Below are 20,677 nucleotides of genomic sequence, written 5' to 3'. Positions count from 1 at the left end.
TACATGCATGCACACTGTTTTATTTAACCAATTAGCCTATAAAACTTTGATGTTTGAAAACCACCAAACTGACCCTAAACTATTTTTTTTTTCCTGCACAACAAAATTCAAAACCTGCCCAATCTGGCAACACTGGACTTTGTTGCGATTTTGTAGCACCGCCCCATAATATAATGTATGCAAATACAAGCAGTGCAACAATATATAGATATTAATCAACATTTATAATATAGTTCCTTCTATATAATATATATATGTATATATATATATATATATATATATATTATCAATTTTGTCTGTAACGTTGGAATGAAGCTTGCATATATTTGCATATTACTATATGTAATATTTAGGCACGCTAGAAAGCCCTTACAAAAAAAGTATATGTGAGATTGTGCCGGAATATCAGATGGATCTCCACGTCAGAAATATCAGATTCGACCCCTGACGCCGAACCTTGTCAGATGTATCTATTTTTGCCTTGTGTCCAAAACCAGTAAAACCTGTTAACATCTGCTTTAACAGCCTTCTGTCAGCTCGAGAGCTGACTGAGAAATAATCTTAGATGCAAATATTTCAATGTTCAGACTTAGTCAGGCTTCATCTATAGATGTTTTACAGTCTTAGTCTGCTGAAACTTCATCTGACAAGCACAATTCCAACAAGTGTTACGTATATACATTTAAGTTCACTCGACTATAGGCTTCTTATGACGTCATATACATCCTCGCAGTGAATCGGCACAAAATAAACTCATATCATGAAAATAAAAGTGTAATGGGGTGATCCGAATCACAAAAGGATAATAAGAAAAACTACAACACCACTACATACACTTGTGACTGTACTTCAATCATCTTGGCAGCAGCATCAGTGTGCGTGCGGTAGGCTACATTTATGCTAATCATGTGCTCAGAAATGATCATTAATGCTAAATACAGAGTTTGCAGATATAATAATTCACTTATACATCGGGAAATAGAACAATAAAGGTGTGCAATTCATACCTGCTGTGGATGACTGCGGTCAAGCCAGCTGCAGTTTGAAAATACACTGTAAATTACAAGCCAAAAATATTGCAAGGTAGGCCTATTTCACAAAAATGACCGCCGAGACCGGAACTAGGGACAACTCTTTTCCGGTGAAAGCGCTAACAGTCGCAGAACAATGGCGGAGACTAAAAGCAGTCAATCCTGTTGTGTTTCAACTCTAAGAAGAAACAACCATATAATTTCACAGCTTTCCCAGCGCCGAAATGGTGAAAAAGTGTTGGATTTGGGCTATACGAAGAGAAGAGAGGCGACATTTACAGTGAGGAAAGGCAGCACTTTTATGTGTGCTAAGCACTTCATGGAGGATGAAGTTCGTGCACAAGAAACCGGTCATAAATATCTTACACCACAGGCTGTGCCTTCCAGGTTTTCATGGAACAACTGGGGAGAAGTTAAATCACGCCAGACACGGACGGCAAAAAGGTGAGTGTGTTGTTTCATTATTTGCGATGTCTGCTGCGGAGTGCGATCCAATAACAGCAGCCAGCAGCCATATCACCCTGTAGCCCAAGACTGGTTGCCCACTGAAGCTAAGCAGGGCTGAGCCTGGTTAGTACCTGGATGGGAGACCTCCTGAGAAAAACCAGGTTGCTGCTGGAAGAGGTGTTAGTGAGGCCAGCAGGGGGTGCTCACCCTGTGGTCTGTGTGGGTCCTAACGCCCCAGTGTAGTGACGGGGACACTATACTGCCAAAAGAGCACCGTCCTTCGGATGAGACGTTAAACCGAGGTCCTGACTCTCTGTGGTCATTAAAAATCCCATGATGTCCTTCGAAAAGAGTAGGGGTGTAACCCCGGCATCCTGGCCAAATTTGCCCCTTGGCCTCTGTCCATCATGGCCTCCTAATCATCCCCATATACTGATATACTGATTGGCTTCATCACTGTCTCCTCTCCACCAGTAAGCTGGTGTGTGGTGGGCGTTCTGGCGCAATATGGCTGCCGTCGCATCATCCAAGTGGATGCTGCACATTGGTGGTGGTTGAGGAGATTCCCCCTTCTATGTAAAGCGCTTTGAGTGCCTAGAAAAGCGCTATATAAATGTAACAAATTATTATTATTATTATTATAACATAATTTAAAATCTATCTCTGACTGGTCATTTTTACTCTTGTCAGACTGCTCTCTGTGGTTTAACTCAGAGGACCCCAAACACTGCATACTTTGCATGTCTCCTTTTTCTGACACACCCATTTTCGGTCTTAGAGACTCTATAATGAGCTGATGTCCTGAATCGTGTGTTCATCCTCCTCGTCACCCAGTAACATCAGCGGAGTGAATGTAATTTGGGCCTAATGGGTGGAGCTAGAATATCCAACCACACCCTAACCCTACCCACAACTCTATCCCTCCACCCCATTGGAGCTCCAGAGAGCAGGAACTGGTTGTAATTTGACTCTGCAGTGAGTACCACTTGGGATTGGGTTGACGATTTCCAGCCCAAAAGTTCACCATAACCAGCCTACTCCAAGAAAAACCCTCCCAAAACTTCTGCCCAAATAATGTGATGGAATTTAATTACCATAAAGTTGATAAGTCATTGGCATTTCAAGAGAAATGGCACCAATACTTTCCATGGCTACATTACAGTCCATAAGTGAGAGGGGTCTTGTGTTTTTACTGCAGCAAAGGTGTTTCAAATCAGTACTCTTTAGGTCATCGACCTGATGCTGCTTTCATTGGTACAGGCTTTAGAAATTGGACAAAGCCATTGAAACATTTACAGCACACCACACCTCCCAAGCCCACCGAAATTATGTGACTGTGAGTGCACATCAGTCAAACCCAATCAGTGCCCAGTTATCCAGTGCATGGGGTAAACAGCAGAAGGTGGCAAGACATTGCTTGAGGAGAATTGTTAGCTCTGTACGGCATGTGGCAAGGCAGGGACATACTTTAAGAGGCCATGCTGATGAAAGTGGGAATCTATATCAGCTCCTAAAACTTAGGGCAGGATGATCCCATTTTATTGAAATGGTTAATAGATTACACCATTTCATACACAAGCCCTAAATCACAGAATGAAATCCTGAAAATTATGGCCAATACAATAATCCAAGGCATTGCAAGTGAGATTAGGTCTCCAGCCCTTGTTCAGTTTTCTGTAGAAGTCGAGGGTACCCAGGATTTTTCCGGTGTTGTGCAGGAAAGTGTCTGTTTGCACTATGTGGACCTTGGCCTTGTTCCACATGAGGAATGTATTGGATTATACAGTTTGTCAGAGACAACAGGCCAGGGCATTGCTAAGATGGTAACTGGTGTGCTGTTGAGGCGAGTTTTTTTTTATGGCTTTTGATACTTCTTCATACAAGATGGATTTGCATTTGCTATTATTATTACTCATAAAATAAATTCTCATATTCAGTATGAGGATTATTACCGGTTTATGAAATTGCATATCCAAACACCCACTTAATGTATTTTGTTTTTAATAACAAGCTCTCATTTTCCCATTTACTTGTCATGCAACTTAATTCATTAATGAAATGAAATAATCACAAAGATCAAATATTGAATTACTGGCCCACATATAATCTCACAATGTCTGTTGATCTATATCTGCCTGTTCCTGTCATCAGAAGTAGCCTAACTCTTCATAATACTCTTTGTCATCAGCTTATACTAAAAGTGAGGAAGCAAAAAGAAGTAGTCTTAAAAATGCTAAAGAAATAACCGTTACAAATCATGCAACAAAGTGGTCAGGAGAAATCTTACATTATTTATCTTTGAAAAACCCTGTTTAAAAAGTTTCTGTTTAGAAATACTCTTATATGGACAACTTCAGATGGTGTATTTTCTTCAGTTTAATTGATTCACTCCCGTGCTTAACATGTCAGTGGAACATATGGCTTCTGTGGTGTCCTTCCATGTGGGTTTTCTTTAGAAATAAGCAGATTTTCTTTCAGATAGTTTTTCATTGACACTCAAGATGATGATGCCGATTACTACAAAATTATTGTAGTGTAAACAAGAGTGGGAGAGGCCAAAAATCAGTACAGTATTATTAATGTGATGACATGCTGAGGCACATGAGGCAAGAAAAAAGAGGATAAGATCTGAAGTACAACCCTCTACTGGCACCGACTGAATCAGTTTTCACATCAGTAGACTCTCTACAGGACTTAAACTTTTCGCTTTTTCTGAACTGCTGAAGAAAATGTTTTGCTCACTTGTTTTTTGCTCTTTGTGCTTTTGGCATCTGATTGGTAAGTTCTAACCATTTCTATAGTTTTTATAAATATATTATAAATCTGTATAGTCTGTGTTTGATCCCACATTCAGTGCATTCTTTTTCTATTATCTTTTTGGCATATTAAATGATGAATTTGGAAGTCTTAATGTTCTAAAAGTCACTCAGCTGATTCCATCTGACAGTACAAAGTATCTGCAATATAAATAAAGTTTATGTTCCTTCTGAATTTCAAACTGGGGAGAGCCTAAATCTGATTTAAACAAGACAAAGCGAGAGCATCAATACGTTGCTGGATCCAGTTCACCCAATGGCCATCAGTATTTCATGGGTTGCTGAATTATACATATGCCAAAGCCAAATCTAAAGATAGTTATTCTTACTTAAATGTACCTGCTTAAATGTGCTACTGATGATAAACTCCCTCTGTTCTGCAGTGTTTGGTAATTCAGATGCAGTGAAAACAGTGTCAGTATCAGTGACGGAGGGAGATACTATCACCCTACAGTATAATGATTCTCAGCTACAGGAAAATGATCTGTTATCATGGACATTTGAACGTCCAGAGAGTCTTATAGCTGAAATCAATAAAATGGCTAAAATCTCCCTCACACATGATGGTGTTCCTGATGGGAGATTCAAAAACAGACTGAAGCTGGACAATCAAACTGGATCTCTGACCATCATGAACACCAGAACCTCAGACTCTGGACTTTATGAAATGACCATCAAGAGCAAGAAAGACAACACATACAGATTTACTGTTGCTGTCTATGGTGAGTCCACAATTACAGGTTTGCTTCTTCTGTCTACTATTTATTACTAAATCAGCTTCTTTGCAGTGGCATAACTATGATGCTGTAGTACTTATTCACAGTGAAAATGTTGGATTGTTTCTACCAAACTTGGGTAAAATATGGACAAACACAAGTGTACGGTTAAAATTTAATTAATCGCTGTTAAAAAAGGACAACATTTAAGCTGTTTGGGGTCATTTTGACCCCAAACTTTTAAAGAGCAATTGCATAAGGAAATATACATTTTTTATATGGAAAACTATATATCATTTTTTTTATTTACTTCTCAACTATACATTTATGCTGTGTTTTTGTGGAAATTTTGAAGTTTTTTACCTATTTACTGCACAATTACATAACTAGGCCATAAATTGGCTCATGAAAAATGATTTTTTAAAGAAAAAATCACTTAAATGATGATCTTAATTAAATCTAAATAGTTTTTGGACATTGCTCTATGTGTTAGAGATAGAATACTGACATCTGCTGGTTTGTGGAAAAACTTTAGAAATTATAATTAAAGAAAGAAAGTGCAATGACCACATATATCCAATAGAGGGCCATAGAGACTCATTCATTTTCACTTTATTGTTTGTGATGCTTCAACTTCTCCTCACAACTTTGATATATATATATTTTGTGAATATTTATTTAAACATTTTGAAATACATAAAAAAATCTGTATTTTTGTCAGAGTTAGAATTTGTTGTTGTTTTCTGATATATTTTGAATTATCTGCTTTTGCAAATTATTATACATACATTTGCAGAACCATTACAAGTCACCACTATGACATGACTGTGGTGTGTGTGTGTGTGGGGGTGTGTGTGTGTGTGTGTGTGTGTGTGTGTGTGTGTGTGAACAAGCTTGTTCCATGTTGCATATGTGACATTTTTCAGATTTATGCCAGTTTAGTTGATTTTATTTGCCAATTTCTATAAAAATGCTCTCTGTTGCAGGGACATACACGTGTGTGTTTGTGTATGAGATAGAAAGTTCGTTCCACTTTGGGTTTATGCTCTAGGACCAGACCTTGATTTAAATGTAAAAATTTTCAGATTTATAATGGATTTAATTTTATTTTTTTGACAAACAAAATAAAAAAAAGTCATTTTTTTCATTTTCCCATTCATTTTCAATGTGGGGTCATTTTGACCCCAAACAGCTTAAACGGTAAATTTTTTTTTACACACCTTTAGAACAACCAAATCAAGCCCAGTTTTTTTGTGCATGTTTAGATAGGTTATTTAGGAAAAGTCCCAGAGTTTCATGCCTCTGATATGAAGGTAACATTTTTAAAAAATGAAAGAAAAGTCCAGTGGGGTCATAATGACCCCAAACAGCGATTAAGGGTTAAAACATTTAACCCAACTGATGGGTTTGTCCATATTTTAGCCAAATCCTTTTGATTACTGCGAAGGTTGTGTGATTTCTGTAAATGTGGCTTTGTTACAGCATAACTGTTTCGAAACGTTTAGAAATTCCAACGTTTCACCAATGTCACCGATGGATAACTGAGATCGCTCTCCAGCGGCCAAACATTGAACAAGTGTATAGTTTTTACCTGACCTCTGATCAGTTTAAAAAAACGACAGACGTTTTAATGAGGAATTTGTTTAATTAAAAGAAATAACAGTAACCTAGTTAACTGTCTATTGGCCTTTTTATTGTACCTACGCCATCCATAAAACAAACCAAACAAGCCCTGAAAAATAATAAAAGAACACATATAATACAGACACTTTAATATTAGATGTTAATTGCATTTGATAGATTATACTTTCAATAAAACATTTGCAATGGGTTTGTAAAAAACCAGCAGGGCTCAGGCGCTCCGAGCGCTTCGAAACGGTGAATCATTTTGTGAAGCAATTGGTTTAACTGATTTGAAGCTTTTATAACGTTTTTAATTAACTTTAATATTATTTATGCTGAAAAAAAAACACAAAAAAACATAAAATTTAATTATATTCAAAGATTTAAGGCAGCAACTGAACTTAAGTTTTTAAGTTGAAATAGGTGTAATTTACATGCACAGATGCTCACATGTACTTTATGTAAAGATCCAGTTTTAGTCATTTTAGCATTTAAGTTTTAGAAAAATACGGTAGTTTTCAGGGTTTAAAGAAGTGTCACAATTATTGAGAAACATTACCTAATATGTGGGGTAACAGTAGAACCAGTCCTTTCCTTTTAATCATTTATTATTTGTTGTTAGTTATTCCCTACATATTTTTAATTCTCTTTATTTCAGCTTATCTGATTGCTCCTGTCATCAGCAGTGGCTCTTCACGATGTTTTTCACCATTATCATCGTGTTCATTGGTGTGTTCATCTGTGAATCTGGGTCATGCGACTCTCTCCTGGTACAAAGGAATCAGTGTATTGTCCAGCATCAGTAGGTCTGATCTCAAAATCCATCTCTCTCTACCTCTGGAGGTGAAATATCAGGATAAAAACACCTACAGCTGTGTGCTGAACAATCCCATCAGCAACAAGACCACACATCTCAACGTCACTCAATTCTGTCACACATGTGCAGGTACCACAGCACTGTTATTAGTTGCATTTATTCACTGAATTAATCTGCTGATTGGTAGTTTGAGATAAATGAGCTTCTGTCATCATTTACTCATGTCTTTCTAAGCTATTTTTACTTTTTTTCCTGTGGAGAAAAAATGACATATTTTTGAGTTCATGACAGAGACTAAATTCAACTTCTTGAAAATCTCAATTCTGTTTCAGTTGATTCTTCGGAAGGCCACGCCTCCCGTTGTGATTCTGTTGAAGCTGTGCTCCGATTGGTCATCACTGCACTGATGGGCGTGGCTGCTGCGACTGCTATGCTCTTCTGATTGATGAGGTCAGATCTCATATAATTTATTCAGTTAAGCATGTTTTGGAGAGGTTTAAAGTCAACATTTCTGTCAACATACCTGTGAATTTATGAAGATTTTTGCATCTGTTTTATCATTGTATCTACTCTACTGTTTTGGAAAGATTTAGACATGTAGCCTATATTCATAGAAAACTGTGAGGAGTGAAATGGCAAACATGAAATGCTTGAATGACTGATATTTTAGTTAAACTAACAAAATAAATAAATGAATAAATAATTATGTTATGGTCAGTTTACTTCTGTTGAAAATAATGCCATAGATCTAAAGGAAGTTGAGGCCTACTGGAGCTTAAAATGCCAATTAACATTGACATTAACATGAAATGACATTTACAGTTATGCATTTGGTAGATGCTTTTATCCAAAGTGACTAACAAAGACGTTTTCTTTGCTTACATGATGGAATATCATACATCTCGCAAGTTATTTTGGCAAAAACTGCAAACTACCATATTCAAGGTTATTTTGGCAAGTGGGTTACTCATAGCCGGACTATATCGGGTCTATAGTTAATCTAGACGGTCCTTTTTCTGAAGTGTTTTTTTTTTAGGAGTTTGGCTCTAAATAAATACATTTATTTTAGCTCTGACACTGAAATTACTTTCTGAAGCCATCAACAAAAACTTTTTTTCACATAGCTTAATGTTATTTTTTAGTATTATTTTTCTTTATTCATTTTCATAATAATTTCATAATGGATTTTATGAGTCAGAGTATGTTTAGGTGGATGGTGAAAGACATAAATTGTTTGCAATCTTCCATTGAGAAATGTGATTTATTAAAATTGTTTGACAATTCTCTCATGAAACTTGGCACAAAAAAGGCATGACCCATCTTGCAAGCAAAGACTGAGATGCTCATTTTATACCCAATCGAGCTTTTGACAATTCACCTGCTTATTGTGGGCTGTTTCTAAACAGTTTAACTTGGATATTCTATAATCCTATTTTTATTTTGCCCATCTCAACTTTTTTGGAGTGTCTTGCAGCCATCAACATCCAATTTGTTTATCTTTACAGAATACAATTAATTTGGTCTGTGAAAACATTGGAAATCTTTACTTTTGTACTTTTTTTTTCAGTTAAATAAAAGTTTAAGAAAATGAACAAATCACTGATTCTTGATTTTATTGCACTTCCCAACTTTTCTGCAATTGGGGTTGTAGATAAATGTTTCATTATGATGTATTTTGGTGTATTGATCTTAATATTCTGAACCTTTTGAAAGTCAGTTAAGGTATCATTGGACCTAAAAGTGTTGTGCTGTAACAACTACAGCAGCAATGCTGCAAGATATTGTGGTGTCGGGAAATAAGAGAAGGAGGTTGTGGAAGAGGAGGAAGTTTTGACAAAACAGACTTGTGCAAGACATGCTTCTTTTCCATGTGCCAATATTGATAATCCTGGTGTCTTTTAGCAGATTAATGCTCACCTCAATTTACTACATTTATCTGTGAAATATCACTGACTGATAGCAACGCCTGTGAACTAATGTTATGAAGTATACAGAGAAAAAAAACTTATGTTTCTTATTTATCTTCAAAATGGTGTTGAGATGCAAGACAATCAAGCAGACGAGTTTAAGGGTAGTAGTGAAGTTTAATTGAGGATTACACAAAGGTAATCATTATGTTATGACTTTACTTGTTGAGGCACATAACTATTAACTAATTGTTAAGTAATATGCCATTTTGGTGCCATGTAAACCCATAAATGGCATATTACTTAACAATTAGTTAATAGTCATGTGCCTCAACAAGTAAAGTCATAACATAATGATACATTTGCAAATCATTAGTTAATGATTAATTAAAGCAGACAGCTGGAAGTTGAAGTACATTGCTTTGACCAACTGTGGTAATTAACACATTAATTTACACTTTTAGTTAATAAAATAAGTTATTAAGGAATTAATACATTATGACACATTTGATTAATAACAATTCATTTATTACTTAATCAATTAATCATTTAGAATCTTTATTAGTTGCTGATGCAGTAATCATTAATTAATGGTTTAGTTCTTCATGAGTCATACATAACACATGATTATTTGTGCATTAGTTAAGCATGAATTAATGCAGATTAGTGCACCCATATTGTAAAGTGTTACCAAAACTTCTATACAGTTTGTGGCATTAAGGCAACAAACATCATGTTCCTGATTAAAGGAATACGTTTTGTTATGGTATACAGGAATTAAGGGGAATCACCTCAAGGGGTCTCAGCTGGTTCTTGAAAGCCCATTCCCATTTGTTCATTATAAATAATATCCTATTCCTCAGGGTGTTGTACCCTGCAGTTGCATCAGGTTGTGGACACTTTTCACAATGAAAAATAAGCCATCCAAGTAATGCAGTTGCTGGTGATCGGGTATTGAGGAGCTCCGATTTTTTTGGGCAGACTGCTGTAACTTCTCACAGCTCCCCCTCAATGATGCTGTTGGATCTCACATACTATATAGTGAGCCCCTGCCTTAGGTTGTCCTCTGCTTGGCCAAAAGAGGATATTACCCATCATTGAGAAATCACCTTATGCACACTGGTAACCGATCTTTCACATTACAACATCTTTGACAGTTTTCTTCAACAGAGTCAAGTATTTTCAGGGGTGTAGCCATCATTTCAGAAGTGAGGGATCAGAAATATCAGGTGTAGCCTAATAGTTTTATCTGAACTTTGTCTAATTGTGGATTTTTTTTTTTTTATCCCATCTCCTGCTTTTAATTCGATAAGAAATCAAATCCACTGCTTAACAACCACTAACATCTATAGTATGTTTTCCCCTATATTTTATGACTACTATATGTACTTATGTGCTACAAACACTTGTGCATTAAGTCCTCACGGATTTTTTACATGTAAAAAAAGATCACACAATAGGGAAGAAAATACAGTATCAGAACAAAACAAAATAATTGGAATGATATCTTCTTGTACTTTAGCATGAAAAAAAGTCACACTTATAGTCACACTTAGTCACATAAAATACTTATTCATCAATGGGAGACTATGAAAATAGCTTTTTGTTACATAATTCGTCTAAAAAATTCAGTTACAATGTAGAAAACACACACAAAAAACTTAAGGGCCGACGCCACAACACATCCCTGACAGAGTAAACACACATTTTGCATGTGAATGAATAACTTGTAAGGGTTAATAGCTGTTTTCTTCGTGAATATATTATATAATGTTATTTATTCCTGCATCGAATATTAATTTTCAGCATCATTCCAGTCTTCAGTGCAACATGATTGTTCAGAAATCATTCAATATGCTGATTTCCTGCTAAATGTATTATTATTATTATTATTATTATAATTATTATTATTATCAATGTTGAAAACAAATGTGCCACTTCATATTTTTATGTTTAAATATCAGTGTGACATGAACAGGTGACCTACTACAGTACAACTACACCCCAGTGCACACCGCCGTCTAGTGGTTAAGTAATCATTACATTTGGCTCCTTCATTCACTGTTGTCTGTCAGTATCACTGGAGTTTTTATTGCAAACCTCACGTGTTGAGCTGTGCTTCATTATAGACTTTGCTCTCAAACTGTGTCATGTTTACAGCACAAGAACTGGTTAAAAACTACGACACATTAACCTCTAACTGAGGTCAAGTATTTATTCATCTTTTGTATTTGCTTCGTGATTGATTCTGATTGTTTGATTGTTGTTGTTGTTTTTGCACTTGAAAAACAAAGAAATACAGAAAACGAGAAGTGAACATATGATTAGGAAAATATTGTAAAGCTCTGTGATGCTCTATTCAGCCGGTCATCTGTACATCACTTAAAGGTTTTCATAGTGTACAGGCCAGCCGCCTACACACCCCAACACTATATATCGAGTGGACAACCTTCCACTACGATATGTACAGTTTGGGGGTCTCTTTCCTGTTTGAAATCTACACGTGACCACAGGAAAAGGCTGGCCGCTCTTAAATAGGTTTCTGTCTTTGTTCAGTTGATTCTTTTTATCACAAACTGCTTTAAGCTGATTTTCATTTGCTTGTATGAAGGTGTTGACAGGTTTGCAGCCATTGTCAGTTCCAGTGATGTTTCTTTTTCTTATTTCACTGGTACACTTCTGCACATTCATATCAGGACCCAAATGCTGATTGAGGAATTTTTGATACCGGGGCTTTATCTGTGCTGGTTGACCATGAGCGGAGAACGACACACACAAGACCAGCAGCAGAATCACAGCAGACTGATGAATCTCCATGACCTGCTGAACAATACACACATCAAAACACCTTTACTGACATTTGACTTACTAAAGCAGTTTAGTTGTGATAAGTTAAGAAAATATGAAGAAAAATGAAATGAAGAACTGATATACCTTGTTTTCTGAGTAAACTGATATTAAATGTTCCAAGAGTTTTCTTTATTTTCTTCTCCCAAGGCTGTAAAACAATGAAAAGCAAATGAATGAGCTTTCCTGTAGCTCAAACAGTAGAGCGTTGGCGCTTGCAACCCCAAGGTCATGGGTTTAATTCCCAGGGAAAGCAAGAACTGATAAGAATGTAAATGTGTACCTTGAAATGCAATGTAAGCCACTTTGGATTAAAGCGTCTGCCAAATGCGTAAATGAATGATCAAAACCTCGACTAATAATATTAAAACTTGCTCCGCACCACTAATGTGCTGGAATGAAACTAACTGGTTTCAACACAGACTTACAGTGATAGTTCACCCAAAAAATGAACATCCTGTCATTGTTTACTCACTCTCAAATTGTTCCAAACCTGTGTGAATTTCTTTATTCTGTCTTACACAATGGAAGATATTTGGCAGAATGTTGCAGATTTTGGGCCCCATTGACAACCATATTATTTTTTTCCCCTATAGTCAGTAGTGCCCAAGATCTGCTTGGTTACCAACATTCTTCCAAATATCTTCCTTGAGTCAACACTATTTATAATGCACTGTAATTGAATTAGTCATCAACCCCTATATAAATACTTTACAAAGAGGACATTCATCTGAAATGTTACCTGAGTTTGTGTAGGTGTGTTGTTTTTGAGACCCACTACACCAATACACTCAATATGATCAATATGATACACTCAAATTGACTGCTTAAAAAGAACAGCGATCTACAAATACAGAATTATTGAAAAAAACACATGAGAGATACTTACTGTCTATAGTTAGCGGAAAGAGCCTTCAGTCCTGTCACAAACAAATTATGTTCTGCTAACTTCAGGTATCACCTTTAAATACTCAGATATGAGCAAATAAAAGTGTGATGTTTGCAGTGAACAGCCAATCACTGAAGAACAAGAGATAAGAGATTATCAAAGATAAAAGCCCTTGTGAAAGTGACTTTAATTTGGTCCTCAACAAGGTAAAAATAACATATAAGCTTAATTTAAAAGCTTAAAATAAAATAACATTATTATCAAAATAATATTATTGCTTGCATATAATGCATTCTTCCATCTTTGGTGATGATTATAATCAAATCTTTATGTTTTAGGCCAAGCCTCTGTGTTTCAGTGAATGATAATATATTTCTTCCCAGGGATGAATGACCAATGATCAATGTCAATTTGTTTAACCCTAATGAAAAATAAGTATACTTCAAGTTTATTTTGTGAAGTAAACTTAGGCTAAGTAATGTTAAAGTATATTTTAAAGTATATTTTTTATAGGAAGTATACTAATTTCAATATACTCATAGTAAACTTGCAAGTTTACTATTTCAGTACTGCTTGGGACTAAATTGACCCACTTTTTTATATAAAAGAATGTTTAAGTGTACTATAAGTGTAGTAAACTTTTAAGTGCACAACTAGTTCACAACTACGTTTCTCATTTGCACTGCATCTTCACTACAAGTAAACTTATAAGTATACTGTACTAGTAGATTACTATTTTAATACTTTGAAAAAAAAAATGTTTATGAAATCACACTTTGAAGTACACTCAGTAAACTACTAGTTTAGTAGTTTTATACTGAATAGTCATTGAATCGGTGCAAAACTCTATATATAAAAATAGAAAATATTTATTTTCACAGTAAAGTAAATGTCTCAGTAGTAGAAATGCACTAAATTCTTTACATTCCCTTACATATAAACCCACTTCACACAACAGGTAACCAATAATACGTCAATATTTGTCATGGGTTGCTCAGGGAAATGAGTTGAGGCAAGGGTATGGGTGCAGCTGGTTCAAATAAACAAAGGGTAATCAAAAACAACAGTGAAGGAACAAGGAAAAAGAAAATATTTTTTTTTTTTTTTTATCAAACAGACAAAGTTAATGTACAGTCAGACTGCAATTATACATACATGAAACAACAAACAGCCAGGGGGTATAGACTAACCACTATGTAAACATGTTAAAGGTCTCACATATATTAACGATTATAATTGTTTTTTTATTATGTGGATAAATTACCCTGATATACGTATATTTTAATTTTATTTCAAATTAAAAGTCAAAACAAAGGTTGGATTTACTTTATTTACATTTAAGAATATGTGTCAAAGATACTTTAACTTGGAATACACACACAAAAAAAAGTTCTTGGATTCGAGTTTACGTGGTTGAAATTCAAAAAAGTAACAAATCATTTCCTTGCGGGACAATTTCACCCAAATTGGAGTGAATGTAATGTGAAGATTTTTTTTTTAATTTGTCAAAAAACAACAACAACAACAACAACAACAACAACAACAACAACAACAAAAAAAATCTGGCACGATTTTTGTTCCAGAACAAACACACAAATGAAGGCATGACACACACACACACACACACACACACACACACACACACACACACACACACACACACACACAAAAATCAATCACTGACAATATAGACTGCTCTTAATGGATTGCTTGGGGAAATGAGTTGAGGAAAGGGTATAGGTGCTGCTGGTTTAATCACTTTGTAAACATATTAAATGGGTCATGCATTGTTTTATATTGTTTCCTGGGGTGCACTTGATGTTAGTATTGTGACGTTCTGCCTTCCAGCAATACTCTTCCACTGAAAGAGGTGCAATAGTCCAGAGGTCCAAAGAACAAAACTTTAATCTGGTTGACAGAAATATGGGTGTCTGTGGTTTCCTACAAAAGTAGAAATATAATATGTTACATTATATAACATTGCTGAATTAAGAAATACATTTTTACATATAAGTCACAGTTTATAAGTCACATATTAGAAAAAACACCATAATCCCTGCTTATTGCACAAATAAATGCACAAATAAAGGTGACATCTTAAATGTGACAATAAGTTTACACAATATCACACCAAATGCGACTGCGATAGTGAAACGGTTAAGTCATACAGCTAGTACGAATGTAATGATCACAGCAACAATATCATACACTATCTAAGCTAAATAATTATAATGATTCAAGCATTTAACATTTAGAAATGAATTTCTTGTCAATACCATACTGCCCAAATTATAACAATAATAAAATTATAACAATAACACCATACTGCCCAAATTATAACAATAACAAAGAACAGTCTTCACTGTTCACTGTACAATCTGTTCCAATAAGACGAACACAGATAATACACTGCTTTAGATGCCGTTCCATACTGCCACCTGCAGGCACAGTTGTGTCACTTAGAGAACCTTGTACGGCCTCCCCACAAATATACTTGTATTTGTAATCATGCAAAGTGCTTTACTTCGTCTTTATCAATCAATTCAGGTATAGCACAATCAGCTTAGCTACAGGGCGAGTATATGTACAGTCTTTGATGTTTACCTCTGTGGTGCGTACATTACCATCATCACTTGCAGTGATTTACATAACACGGCCCACCGGCCACAAGGATCTGGGTAGTTGAAGGTCAACAGCCATACATACTTGTCCCGTTGTGATATTAGACGTGCACACTAACAAGGACGCTAAAGAACACGGCCTCTAGCGTTAGTCAAAAGTGCGCCCCTTGATATCAGGGGAGTGTGGTTTACCTACTCATCAACTTGTCCATCACTTTCACCCCATCTAGCGCCATGGACCTGGCTTGTCAGACTTAAAACTCTTCTTTGGCCATGAGTTTTTCAGGCCCTGGAGTGTCCACCAGCTTCCTGGCACTGATGGTGGGGTTTCACATTAATAATCAGTTTATAAATACAGCTACAAGTGCTTGTTTCTTGATTTATAAGCATAGCCTATATATATATATATATATATATATATATATATATATAATGTTTAATAATTTTATTTTCCTACTTTATTAATGTTCAATATATAATTTCTAAATGAAGTATTTTATTATTTACAAACCAGTTATTTAGGATTTGTCAGTGGTTTATAAGATCACTTAGAAAGTGTAAGTAAATGATTAATAAACTATTTAAATGTACATTCATACATCTTATTATTCATACATATGGTGATGGTTACTTTGTGTGTTAATAAATGCTTTATTAACACATATTTCTACTGTAATTCATGGTTAATTCAGGTTGTTATAAAGCATTTAGTAGTGGTCAGTTAACTATTTTTGTGAGCTCATCTAAAGTGAGGACTATGTATGCCTTATAAAGCATTTATAAAGGAGATTTAAAGGCTCACTTATCTTCTAAACAGAAAAAGGAAACAAACACAACACAGTGATAGAGAACATATATATTTCACGTTGCAAAAAATAAAACTGTACACTTGACATAAAATGAAAAATAAACTTCTGCAATACAATGAATAACAAGCAAAAAATGAACAAAAAAGGCATTATATTATGAGTTTTTGACATCTTTGGTACACTCCAAAGACATTTTCAAAAAAAAAATTCAAGTAGTTAAGATTCGGAGGAACCTGTTCAACCTACCCAGAGGGAAATGTTATTGTCCAAGGTTGCTCTCTCAAAGCATATACTGTAGGAAACCTGATGAAGTTCTCAGTGCTCATGCTGCTGATTTGAAAGGTGAGGGTTAATGGGTCTGTTTATCTTAAATTTGATCTTCAAGAAATATAAGATGAAGGAAAATGAGTTAAGAGCTAATTAAAGGCTTGTACAGCATTTTTAAAGGGTAACTAAACCCTAAACCAACTTTTTTTTAGTTAATGATCTGTAAGAATGTGGCTTTATTAGTGCTGTTCATTGATTCGAGTAACTTTTTTGACATTTGGGTATAAAGTGTTTTAATTCTACAATATATGATGTAAAAACGTTGAACCTGAAGAGTGCTGCCCTCTTCAGCTTGAACGGTGGCTACTGCAGTTGAATTTTCCTATTGGATGTTTGCGGTACTACGTGACGTAAGCGGTACTACATGACGTTAGCAGGTTCAACCACATTAACAAGTGATGAATAGTTTACACTTTAGATTAGGGGATGCAGAAAGTGTTGTAAATGATTAATTTATGCAATCTTCTTTATAATCAACAACTGCAAGTGTACACTTTGAAGAGTAAAAAATACATAGAAGGTTAGCTAATACAACTTTATTAAAACTGTATGTGTATATTAGTAATTCCTTTAGAAAAAAATACAGTAGTAACACTTGATTCATTATGGGTTACCGTTACCTTTTCGCTAAATCTTACCTCACTCTCTTTCAGCGTTAAACTGAGTCTTCACACTGGAATTCACGCTCTGCTTCTGTGAAAAATAAAAGTTTGATTTGATTGACCATCTCAACAATTTGGCCATTTTTATATTTGGGGGGACTTGTCCTCGAGAACCACTGTCTCCAAATACTAAAAATGTAGTCATAAAAAAATTCTGTTCGTAAATGATTCATTATAATTCATTGATTGTAATGTGTGGATATAAAAACGAAACAAAATATGAAGTGGTTGATAACTTGTCATTTACACTTTGAATAAAAGCAAAGACAAATAAATTAAGTAAATGGTTATTTTCAATTAGTGTTGTTGAGATGAAAGTCAATCAAGAAAACGAGTTTAAGAGTAGAGAAGTTTTATTGAGGATACAGACAGGTGGATAAAACCATCTGTGTCTTTCTTCCCTCGTCTGTTTTTGCTCATTCACTACTCCCATTAAAACGTTTTTTTTTAATGCTCAAAAAGTGTTAAAAGAGTGCTTAAATTCAGTAGACTAGTTGAATCTTGCACATGAAAAGCACAATTACACAGAGACATGCATGAAGAAGTGAGGAATATACCATCAACTTAGAGAAATATTGTAAATATATTTTTAACATTATGCTCATTTAAGGTAAATGATGAGAGACAGTGAAGATATTCTCATTCATATCAGAGTCTCATAAAGACAGAGGGGTACACTTTCTATTTGTATTTTGTATTTATTCACTATATTAAGTGTGGCCAACTGCCCTCTACGATATGTACAGTTTGGGGGTGTACCAGATTGTAATCTACACGTGACCACGTTAAAAGGATTGTTGCTCCGAAACAGATTTCCGCCCTGTGGAGTTCCTCCTCTGCCACAAACTGGGTTAATTTGATTTTCATTTGCTTGTATGAAGGTGTTGACAGGTTTGCAGCCACCGTCAGGTGCAGAGATGCGTCTGTTTCTGATTTCACTGGTACACATTTCCACGTTCACAAGAGGACCCACATGCTGATTGCGGAAATGTTGATAACCGGGTGGTTGAGCATGAGCGGAGAACGACACACACAAGACCAGCAGCAGAATCACAGCAGACTGATGAATCTCCATGACCTGCTGAACAATACACACATCAAAACACCTTTACTGACATCTGACTTAATAAAGCAGTTTAGTTGTGATTAGTAAATAAAATACTGATGAGACCCTTCCTTTATTTTTACTTGCACATATCTTAATTTAAATTGATCCAGTTGTGCACGTTTTATACATAGTTGATTCCAATCCCTTTGTTTTCTGTATTTGTGTAAAGGTGTTTTTGACTGTGCTTTGTTTCCATCAAGTCCATTCCATTGAGTCAAGACAAATATCTTGTATATCATATACTTGCTGATTAAAGTTCTTAACATTTAAAGTCAAGGTAAATCACCCCAGAAAACATTTTTTCTCAAAGTATGTTGCTTTTTAATACTTATTACTCAATGCTTTGAAGATTATTGATAGACCTTTTTCCCCCAAAAAAATGCATACATGCTACAAATATGTTGAGTGAGCTCATGTGAACTGATACTCACAGGTTGCAGTCTATAGTCTGAGATAGTAAACCTCTGGCCTTTATTATGATGCACCTTCACAAAGTCCAAGCGAATGCAGTCAGGCTTAATCTTTGGGTTAGATGAATCTTCAGGTAGATTATCTGCAGATCAGATGTGTATCAGCAGCGTCGTGAGATCTCGGGAGATGATCAAGCAGATGCAGAGACGGACCATATTTATACACAAGATAAAGCAGAATCATCCATGATGTCCAGGCCATCCAATCATAGTACTCAAAGATCAACCCTACATAGCATATTAAGAAATATAATAGTGAGCGGTTAAATGTTTAAATGTATGTATGTGTCTTGAGTTCCTGTTTGTGTGCGAGTGTATAAGTGTGTTCAAGGCCCAGTCCATGATGTGCACATAATATAACGAAAAGAAGTTACACAAGGACAGCCTTACACAAGAATTGTCAAAACTGGAGCCTGAGAAATGAGAACATATTGACACTTGGTGTCACGACACTGACTTTAAAATTTCCCGGTCCACTCAGGATTTGAGTGAGCATTCAGTCGTGTGACACATGAAGAGTTTCATACAGATACTTCTCTGATGAAGATTGAGAGATAATAACCAAAGAGTAGATCATTTAAACACATTATATCAGAAACAGGCAACACTATTACTGCAGTATAAGCTTTAAAGAACTGTTGAAAGAATATAAAAAAAATGTGTCATTACTAAAGTGAATTAATATTAGTTCATAACCAGGGTGAAAGAGAACAAATAGGATTTATTTAAACTAATAAGGCAGCGGCTATTTGCACCAAGTACAAATATCATTATTATCTGTATTAGCATAGTGTATATTATCGATATTAGTGTATCTGTATATCAACATATTTTCTATATACTCTGTAAAAAGTGAACGTGCAGTTGTTGCTTTAAGGATGTATATCTATCTGATTTTATCTATACATTTTAATTTAGTTGTTGTAACCTAATTCAATCAGGTTTATGTAACAAAACAAGGGAATGCTGTTTTAACTTAGTTGAGTAACATTGACCCATCATACAGTTTCCATATAAGCTCAGGATGGACACATTCGACACATGCGCACCTGCTCCTTGCTGATCTGAGAATTTAGCTTATATGACAAATCGTGATTTGGGGTTATTATAAACAAAGATGAAAAACACATAAAATAAAACTTAATCCCCAAATTTACTCTCCTAATGCAGTCCCTTGCAAAGCATGCTGGGAACTACAGATCCACTGCCGTTGCATTTCTCAAAAGCATTGTGAGCTAAGTTGATCGTAGAGACCATTGGTGGCAAAAGCATGATCTACTTAGGCTTACAATGCTTTTGGGAAACACAGCCCTGGGCAGTGGATCTGTAGTTCCCAGCATGCTTTGCAAGGGACTGCATTTGGAGACGCATCCATATCTTCATGTGAGGTATCTTTAGCTTAAATGCTGATTTGACCAGACCTTCTCTTAAATGAGCTATAGCGGTCTTCATCTTTAGCCGTCACCATGTTTTGAAATGATCCTATGCAATGTCTAAGGAGCTGCATGAGTGAAAACTATGACATATGTTCAACATCAGCACGGCCTCACGGCTTCAGAGTAAAACTGAATGTAAAACTTCTATACT

At 35.4% G+C, this 20,677-nt stretch overlaps 1 protein-coding gene and 2 long non-coding RNA genes across 3 annotated transcripts; 1 reads left to right on the top strand and 2 right to left on the bottom strand.

Annotated features, from left to right (window-relative positions):
• The first annotated feature begins 3,894 nt into the window (after nucleotides 1-3,894).
• LOC311084807 (CD48 antigen-like) lies at nucleotides 3,895-9,051 on the top strand. Its single transcript, XM_084117104.1, has 4 exons — nucleotides 3,895-4,256; nucleotides 4,678-5,016; nucleotides 7,292-7,579; nucleotides 7,783-9,051. Exons 1-4 carry the CDS (start codon nucleotides 4,208-4,210, stop codon nucleotides 7,890-7,892), a joined length of 786 nt encoding a protein of 261 aa, XP_083973230.1. The 5' UTR covers nucleotides 3,895-4,207; the 3' UTR covers nucleotides 7,893-9,051.
• A 2,366-nt stretch (nucleotides 9,052-11,417) lies between these two features.
• On the bottom strand, nucleotides 11,418-13,146 carry LOC311084835. Its single transcript, XR_014606633.1, has 3 exons — nucleotides 13,094-13,146; nucleotides 12,292-12,355; nucleotides 11,418-12,180 (listed from the first exon to the last, which is right to left on the bottom strand). It is a non-coding gene; the product is annotated as an uncharacterized lncRNA (long non-coding RNA).
• Nucleotides 13,147-17,847: 4,701 nt separating this feature from the next.
• Nucleotides 17,848-19,420, bottom strand: LOC311084823. Its single transcript, XR_014606620.1, has 2 exons — nucleotides 19,052-19,420; nucleotides 17,848-18,593 (listed from the first exon to the last, which is right to left on the bottom strand). It is a non-coding gene; the product is annotated as an uncharacterized lncRNA (long non-coding RNA).
• Between the last annotated feature and the right edge of the window lie 1,257 nt (nucleotides 19,421-20,677).

The sequence above is a fragment of the Abramis brama genome (assembly GCF_963993115.1).
Source record: "Abramis brama genome assembly, chromosome: 6".
NCBI classification, from domain to species: domain Eukaryota; kingdom Metazoa; phylum Chordata; class Actinopteri; order Cypriniformes; family Leuciscidae; genus Abramis; species Abramis brama.
This window is presented reverse-complemented; position numbering and strand designations above follow the sequence as displayed.